Source organism: Cucumis melo, chromosome 9, assembly GCF_025177605.1.
Source record: "Cucumis melo cultivar AY chromosome 9, USDA_Cmelo_AY_1.0, whole genome shotgun sequence".
Classification (NCBI taxonomy): Eukaryota; Viridiplantae; Streptophyta; class Magnoliopsida; order Cucurbitales; family Cucurbitaceae; genus Cucumis; species Cucumis melo.
This window is the reverse complement of record NC_066865.1, coordinates 13,509,023-13,518,713: the sequence shown is the minus strand read 5'-3', so window position 1 is coordinate 13,518,713 and position 9,691 is coordinate 13,509,023. Positions and strand designations below refer to the sequence as shown.

General features: G+C 31.5%; 1 protein-coding gene across 1 annotated transcript; it reads right to left on the bottom strand.

Moving 5' to 3' along the window:
• Positions 1 to 299: 299 nt before the first annotated feature.
• LOC127150893 (uncharacterized protein At1g66480-like) lies at positions 300 to 8,541 on the bottom strand. Its single transcript, XM_051089602.1, has 2 exons — positions 7,647 to 8,541; positions 300 to 773 (listed from the first exon to the last, which is right to left on the bottom strand). The coding sequence occupies exons 1-2, from the start codon at positions 8,292 to 8,294 to the stop codon at positions 705 to 707; spliced, it is 717 nt and encodes a 238-aa protein (XP_050945559.1). The 5' UTR covers positions 8,295 to 8,541; the 3' UTR covers positions 300 to 704.
• Between the last annotated feature and the right edge of the window lie 1,150 nt (positions 8,542 to 9,691).

The following is a 9,691-nucleotide window of genomic DNA, read 5'->3' as shown; positions in this document are numbered from 1 at the left end:
ATGTTATATTTATAAATATCTTCGACGGTTTTTCCACAAAAAATAATTTTGTAAGAAATTATGCGGTTTAATATGGAAAAAGTTTGCAACGTCCACGGTACCCCCAGAAACTTTACCATGCTATTATCAAAATGGTTAATTTTTTTTAAGTTCAACTGAGATTTATAGTGTTAATTTGTTAGACTATGATTTATATGTTTAAGTTAGCTATTTGAGAACAAGTAATTTTCTTGATAATAATCAAAATAAAAAAAAAAAGTAAATAAAAAAAAAAAGATAATCAGAGTTTAGAAATTGCATTTCCACACAAAAACATAACACATCCTTTCTTCTGATCATAGACATACAAAATATATATTCATCATGTACAAATCTATATATATAATAATGTAATTAACATCTCTATTCTAAATCACTAATTCTCACCCAAAACCTTAACATCTCTCTGCCATATATATAGCATTTGAATTAGGGCTGGGCTTTGAATATATCTCTCGTGATCTTCTACTTTTTGTATGAAAGTTATGACCTGATTTAAGTACAACTTTTCCTCATACTATATGGGAAGAATTTATATATTTAAGAGCTATAAAATTAAGCCATTGAGAAAGAGATCATGGATGGATATGCTCTCAAAAACCACATAATATTCAACGTCTTGTTTCCTTCGCCTTCTTCCTCCTTTCTCAATTCAAAACTTGTGTCTACTGTTGACTGTTTGCTACAGCTAAATGAATTTCTCCTTTATCCATTGGTAAGAAACTCACTCGTTTCTGTATAAAATTTATTACATTCACAAACAAAATTAAGTAAGCTACTACCTTCCAATACATGTCTCCAAATATTAAATATATATCAGAGTATTCTTCATTCTTCTCTTAAATCAAGTTCAAAGTTTTACAACTTTTATATGGTTCAATTTTGATTTTAATTAACATTTGTTTTAGTTCTTAAGTGATAGCATCATCGATAAATGTTCGATGGTAGTATGAAGTGCAAGATAGTGAAACTCAAAGACAAATGAAAACTAAAATCAGGATTTAAAAATATAATTACGATATTCTAAGACCTAATGATACACAAAAATGCAAGCCGATAAAGTGAAAACTAAACTTACAGATTTATAATACCTAAGAATTTTAATTTCTAAAGAAGAACAAAAACGAATATAATTGATAGTTGTTGAACACTTGTATAAATATTTATAATGAGCTACACGTAATTATTAATCAATTATTTGTTTTCATTCTTCGGATGCATAAAACAAAAGGAAGGTCTTTTAAGAAAAAAAAAAAGAAAAGAAAGCTACTAATGAAACTTCAATGAAAAAAGGTAGAACCTTATTTTATATTAAATATAAAAGTTCAATTTATTTGATTGAAAACCGGGTTATAGAGAGAAATTTTTTACTTTTTTGACGGCGTGGTTGATAACCTACCATTTCAATTCATGGACCTTTAACGTACTACTAATTTCAATTGTTTTTAAGAAAAAATGTCGATTTTAATCTAACTTTTCTCATAAACAAAAAAAGGAAGCAAAAAGATTAATCTACTCTACCTTCCTAAACTCTATTTAATAATTATGACATCAAACAACAAACAACCACTTCCTATTAGTTATATTCTTTTCATAAAATATTGAAATTAAATCGGATTATGTCTGTTAGTTATATATTAAAAAGCAGATTGAATTGATTGATCCACATTTCTGCTATCAACTCCCAACTTTTCAATCATTATTTTGGAAAAAATTAAACCTTCTAATATAATATATATATATATGTGTGTACGAAGGTTTTAAACCTAACTTAATCCACATTTATTAGACAGATGGATGGTTTGTATTTGCCGCATTTATTTTCTAACTATTAACGAAAACCACCCTCATCAACTATATATATTGCAACATTGTCAATCAATCAAATCACAGATAAAGTATTTTGAGATAAATATATTGTCAAAAAATTTATTGGTTGATTTAGGGATAAAATTTTGCTCTCTTAACAAAAGATGCTAAACTTATCGTGTTGGTTTGATCAAAGAAAAGTATATCTTCAATAAGAAGTCAAATGGACTCTTTTCCTTGTTATGGATTCAAAAAGGAATTACAAAAGACATTTTAAAATTTTCCATCAACTAATTCTTCATTAATATTTATTAATTCTCTTTAAATACTGTATTTCAAATTAGTCTTCATTTGAAATAAAAATTTAAAAAAGAGAAAAAAAAAAAAAGATTCAAGGGATTTGTTAGAATAATGTAACAAAAACCTAATCTCACTCACTTTAGACCTAATAATCATTTAATGAAGATTTTTCTTCCTTCGTTCTAACAAAAGTCAAATTTGGGTCCTCCACCTAATAATTTACTTTGTAGCTGTACACTGTTCCCCTTTCTTTTTCTATTTTTCTATCTACTTTCTTTTTTTCAGGTCAAAGTAAACATAGCTCAATTAGAATAAAATTTGTATTATTAATTGTTTGACTTCTTCATCCACACATATTGCAAGTTAAAATGCATTTTAAAATTCCTATTTATTTATTCATTAAAAATCTAAGACAGTTAAATTTCAATTTTATTCTATCCTGACTTGCTTAATAATCATTTAGTTTTTTCTTTCTAAAAATTAAATTTTCAAACACAACTTTTAGAATGAGAAATTTTGGACCAATAAGAAATTTCTAGGTCATTTACCAAATTAACAATGAAAAATATAAATAATTAAATTTGGAACTAATTAAAAGTTAACATGTGTCCCAAATTGAAATTAACGACATAAATTAGTTAATTAAGATGATGTCATGTGTTTTCATGATTAGTGTTAGATCAAGTTAACTATTTTGTTCTAATTAAATATTATTTATTTGGATTAAAGTTCAATTGAGCAAAAAAAAAAAAAAAAGCTTAATTTAGCCTAAGTGCTAAATTTAACACAATTGCATGTGGTTGAGCCTATGAGTCTGATCCATGCACCAACAAAGCCCAAACCCATAAAGTCTACCAGAGAACTGTGTAAATAGAGAAGTTCTCTTTCATTTAAAGGGGGACATAATTTTTTACTTGAAAAAATCTAGAGAGAATTCTTCCAAGAACCAAAAGATCCTTTCTAACTCTTTAAGCTGACAACCCTCGAAGATTAAAGCTCATTTGAAGTTGCAAGCTTTCTTTCAAGACTCCAAGCTTTCTCAAATCAAGTGTAGGCATTTAACCAAGAGAGAATCAAAAAATCAAATACTAGAGAACGAACCACATCGCATCATAATCAATATCAACACAAAATCAACTCCATGAAGCACGTTTTGTTGGAAACCTTGTTTGAACAAATTGACATGTCCAATGGGACATCTCTACCTCTTATCTCTCGTCATCCCAATCTACAAGCAAATCGATGGCACTAAAGAAAGTTGCATACAAATCTTTGTGACGCTTTCACGGGACCTCTCACTTGTAATCATTAAAAGAGGATCATCCAGGAACAGAATCAAGGTTTTGTTATCGCATAGAGCATCCTTAAACAATTGATGGAGTTTTCTAAAGTTAGGAGCGTCATCAAGGAAAATTCCTTGTATGATAACGCTGGTTTTGCCTCTAGCAAGTCAAAGAGGGAACCACACTCTGACATGGTGTCTGTCATGATAGCTAATATAACGGCCAAGGCTGTCATGACGGAGATGGAGAGGAAAATTAATCTCTTGGTGAAAGTTGTTTAGGAATGAGACCAAGAAAACGCAGCTTTGAGAAAGCAAATGTAGACTCATGAAATTATTAAGTCAAGTCAAACTCTCTGTTGCCAAAATCAGTGACAAAGGGAAGGATGTGGTGCAAGAAAACCAATCACACAACAACAATAAGCTTTTATTGCTTCCCTCTCAATCCAGTAGCTACAGGATATGATTATAAACTCCATCCAAGTTCAGTATGGAGGCCCATCCTAGACTTCTCTCATGTACTCTAAGTCATATATACCAAAAGAATCGACAACTTGAGAATATCGCTTGGCTACCAGCCTCCAAAATTTCAACGGTTTGATGGAAAGGGCAACCCGACAACGCATCATCCACTTTTTCATAACATGCGAGAATGCAGAATCAAAAGGAGACCAACTGGTTAGGCAGTTTGTCCAAAGCTTGAAAGGAAATGCTTTCATGAGGTACACAGACTTGGAGCCCAAAGTGATTAATAGCTAGAAACAACTAGAAAAAGAGTTCCTAAACCGCTTCTACAGCACTAGGCGCACGATAAGCATGTTGGAACTTACAAACAAAAAATGGGGAAAGGGAGAGCCAGTCATAGATGTCATCTACTACATCAACTGAAGGAGAGCTCTAAGACTAGACTACAAGGATCGACTCATTGAACTATCTGTCGTAGAGATGTGCACTCAAGATACGGATTAGGGACTTCTCTTCATTTTGTAGAGAATAAAACTCTGCACGTTTAAAGAGTTAGCAATTCGTGCTCATGATATGAAGTTGAGTATCACCAGTAGGGGGAACTAATGATTTTCTTGTTCCTGAAGTAATGAAGGACAAGAAAGAGATGAACAGCGCTAAAAAGACAGTGAAAAGTGTCGTAAAGGAATCTATAGTTGTAAACACTACCTCGCTAAAATTCTCTAAAAGAAAGGAAGTGAGAGCTGAAAAGAAAGACAATGGAGGCGAGAGACATCGCTTAACTTTGAAGGAAAGGTGGAAAAAAGTTTACCCATTTTCTGATTCAGATATCGCAAACATGCTAGAGAAACTATTGAAAAAGTAGTTGATCGAGTTGTCAGATTGTCAACTTGAGAAAGCAATAAAGGTAGATGATCATAACTACTGCAAGTATCATTGGGTCATTAGTCACCAAGTCGAGAAATGTTTTGTGTTGAGTGAGCTAATTCTAAGGTTAGCTCATGAGAAAAAGATAGAGCTAGACTTGGAGGAAGTAGCTCAAACAAACCATGTCGCAATGGTAATAATGTCGAATGCTCCCCCATCATTACAGATTTTCAAGCAAAGGGAAAGCTTGGTCTAATTCGAAACCTTTGAGCCTATAGTTGTCCAGTTCCATTAATAAGTCGCACTAACAAATCCTAAAGGAAAAGAAATATTGATCGAAGAAGACGATGAAAGGTGGATAGATGTGACCTGTCGAAAGAAAAGACAACCAACTTTGACCCAAAACGAGTCCCACTACTATCAAAATTATAGGGAATAGAGTCCAGAAGAATAATAAGAAGAAGAAGACTTGAAAGCTTAAGCGCATGCAAGAGGAAGACGAGGATTCCTCTCGACCTAAGCGCCTAGTAACCTTGGCAGACTTCCTTCCAACAAATTTTTTTTGTGGTCATCAAGATAAAGTCCCAAAAGTCATTATGTGTCATAATATTAATGTGGCAGAGGAAGAAAGAATCCCTCCAAGATCACCAGAGAAGGAGGGGGTGTTAAAAGACCCGTCAATCATGTTCATTGCAGATGATCTGTTATCACTTTCTCAAGAAACCAAGAGCATCTTTATAAATGCATTGTTAAATTCAGGAACATCAAGTTTGAGTGCATCAACCTCTACAGCATACAAGAGTGCTTCTTATTGTATGTCTATAGGCTTTTCAGATGATGATTTGCTGTTGGAATCCAAACTTCATAATAGACCCTTGTATGACGTCGGATACGTTTGAGAAAATAGCTCAACAACGTTTTCGACTAGAACTTATTCCCCAAATTGAGACTGAAGTCAACAAGTTGATTGAAGCAGGATTCATTCATGAAGTCAAATATCCAACATTAATAACAAACATTGTCCTACCAGGAAAAAGAAAGAACAAAACTCCACATTTGTGTATACTTTAGTGACCTAAATAATACATGCCCTAAAGATGACTCCCTTTGCCCATCACAGAAATCATGGTTTATGGAACCACTAAGCACAAGACATTGTTCTTTATGGATGCATCTTTTAGATATAACCAAATATAAATTGCCCTTTCAAATGAAGAAATGACAACCTTTAGGATTCCAAAGGGTATATATTATTACAAGTTGATATCCTTCAGATTAAAGAATGTCGGTGCTACTTATCAACGTACTATAAAAAAAGTGTTTGCTGATATGCTGTATAAGCATGTCGAGTACTATGTTGATAACCGTGTGGTCAAGTATAAGAGACGAGATGACCTTGTGCTATTTAGTAATCTATATTATATGTTGGCCAATAGAATTGTAAAACTTGAACTCCTCGTGGATCATTATTATGGATAAGTCCAAAAGGGCAAACTTGTCCAAGAAGGTCCAATTTTATTATTGGTGCTTATCTAAAAGTGACATCCAATTATTATGTGTTACTCTAATATACATCTCCCATTCCATAGGTTCAAACAATTTAATTAGGTTCCAGATTTATTTATTATATCTTAGATTTGAACATCTTTTACATTTTAAATTATGATATTTAAAACTTGAATAAAAAAATAGAATATCCAAAAAATTTGAGGTCAAATGAAAATAAACAGAAAAAAAGATTCTAGATTAGAGTAAGATTTAAACTTTGTTTTTTATTTTTTAAAACAAGTCCCCACTTAAAGTTAAAGCTCTGCACATGATAATAATTTAACTGTTAATTGTTATTGTTTTAAAGGATTATAAGCTTATTGTTGTTACTATTATTATTGAGAAAAGGAGGGGATCGTTAATTGTTACTAATACGCTGCGCCTCTCTTTTTCTATATTTTAGAAATCTTTTTCAAATATCAGTCAAATTATATATATATATATATATATATAAATGTGAAATAGTAAAAAATAATAAAAATATTTAAAAATATAGCAAATTTTTAAATTTGATTAATCATGAAAAACACGAATAGATATTATTATATGTTTTTACTGTTGGAATTAATTTACATCGATCATTAAAATAATCTAAATATTATTATATTTTAAAATATTTAATTTCATTTTACTTATTTTTGAAAAATGTCTTGTTTTAAATATTATTCTTTTGTTAAGTAAAATTTAAAACAAAGTTTCAAAACACAAATAAAGTATTGGAAAATAAACCAATACAATGAACATGTACAAAAGTAAATAATAGATAATTAATAATAATAAAAAAATAAAAATAAAATAATATTCTAAAACCAAATGTTAAATTTGAAAATTTAGATTTGAATATCGTAAAAGGAAAACACAATCGTTTGTTCATCAAGAGTCAAACGAAAATGCAAAAGTTAAGAAATCCAAATTTTCTGTAATTTAAATTAATAATAATTATTCAAATTTATTACCTTCCAAACGAATCAATCATTTTTAATTCATCTAATTTACATTTTAATATCTCTCGGTTGTTAAGATTCCAACAATTAGCCCACGCACAGGTTGTTGAGTTGTTCATTTTCTACTTAGCTATAATTCCTTTTCTTTTCCTTCTTTAATCTTTAATTATTTGGTACCCAAAACTTATATACCCATAACTTTAATTAAAATAACAATCACATATTTCATATAAATCTTAGAGTTAGTTCACTTAAATCATATTTTGTTGAAATTAGTCAGTAAATTTTATTAAAAAATTATGGATTTTAATGAATGTTTAGAAAATTTATGAATATGGTAATTTGAGAAAAGTTAAATGAATGAAGCGAAAATTTGGAAGGAAGAAACGTACCTCGCGATGAACCTTTGAATTTTCCCGAACGCTATTAACAAGGCTCGGTTTCCAATGCTCCGCCTGTTGACCGGCGTTAACATCACCGGCACTACCGCCGCCAGTATTGACCTCGTTCTTCAAATACATATTAATAATCTTTTCAGCGATTTCTCCTTCACTCGCACTCTCCTCCATCAATTTCGCGACCTGCGATCTCGGAATCTTCATCTTAACCTGCATCGGGCCGCTATGGAAGCGCGGCTGAGCAGAGGAGTCCACCGTGGCCGCCGTTGAAGAAGGCCTAGTAATAGCAATCTCGGACATAGTCCGGCGGGAGAGCATGAGAAGGTCGAGACGGTCCTTGGCGGACATATGGACGCCGGAGGAACGGACTCTTCTCGGAATCCGATCGGGGGGGGCACGATTATCGGCGGCGATTTTGGGCAACTGTAAAAGAAAATAAATCTTCTTCTTGTTTAAATCCTGTTGCGGCTCCAATGGCTTGGCCTTAACGCCGTAATGCTTAACGGCCTCCGATTCCATAAGAACATGATCGGGATAATCCTTCAAAACTTCAGAAACTCTAATCGGTAATTTGAATTTCAGAATCTCTCCGTCCACTTTCATTACCTTTACTCTCTTTCTCCCTCCGATGGTATTCCCCATTTCCGTGGTTTCTTCTCTCGAAATTTGAGGTTTGTTTCCCTTTTAGCCCAATAATTTTTAATTTTTCCCTCCTCTATCTGTGTGTCTGTTTTTATATATTGGTTTTTATTTTGTTCCTGAAGAAGGGGCCAGGCCACGGGTAAGGTAGTTGAAATTGAAGTGTTCAAATTTGAATAATAATAACTATTATTATTATAAGGTGTGAATTTGTGAAAAATAGAGTAAGATTCGATGTCAAACCTATAAAAATTTATCAATTCATAAATACAAAATATATATATATATATATATATGTGTGTGTGTGTATATTTTATATGGGGGAGGAGGGGGACCACAACCACAATCACCGTCGGAGTACTTATGAAGCCAAATTTGAATGTTAATGTCACTAAATATGAATATAAATAAATTTGATGTATTAAAAAAGAATATGCAAATGACCATAGTGGGAAAAGGTAATTTGGTGGGGTATATATATTATTTGATTCTTTTCATATATCAAATATCAATTTCCAATCATATTAATTTTTGCAACCAAAAATGCTTTACATCCAATCTTCTTAAATTTTGGTGATCAAGGGGGGCGGACTCCACGTAAGCAAACAACACATAGTGCTTTTCTTCTTCCATTTTTTAGACTAACAATAATGGATATGTCTTCTTTTCACTTTTTTAAAAGTTACTTTATTCATTTGTCTCTTTTAGGTTTATAAAGGAATCATTAAAGTGCTTTCCATTACAAACTATGGTTCCTATTATTTCGTTTCGCTTTTCCATTACCTTTTCAAAGTTTTAATTTTATTGGGTAAATTACTTTTTCACATGTGTGCCTGCTTAATAATAAATTCATAACCCAAAGAGTTGATTTGCAAAAGAGGAAGAGTGCCCCTTAGTATAACATTTTTCATATATGAAAATAAAACATTTATAAGAACAATATCAACCTAAGAGTTCGCTTATCATAAATAAAATATTTATATGATAAAAATTGATTTAAGGTTTTCAGTTTTGTTATATATCAAAAAGGATTTTTCTCGTGAATCAACTAAAAGGAGGAGAAGGCTCATCTCGATCTCTACCTCATCTTCTTACTCACTCTCCATTGCCATCCAACTATGGTTTGTATTGGATTTTGAAGCATATGAGTCTATGTCCATCATAAGTTTTATTAGAATTTGGATCATTTATTGAAAAAGTGAAATAGTTGTAAATTTCTTTTAACTTGTTATTTAGTTGTTAATTATGGGAATACCTAAAGGAACAACACATGAGGCTTTGTTAATCCAATTCGGTGAAACCCACCTGCATCTGGAGAGCTTAATTAGATAAGAGAATATTATTAAGATTCAAATGAGTAAACAATTTATAGAAGAGGTTCCTTCTAACCTGAATAACTC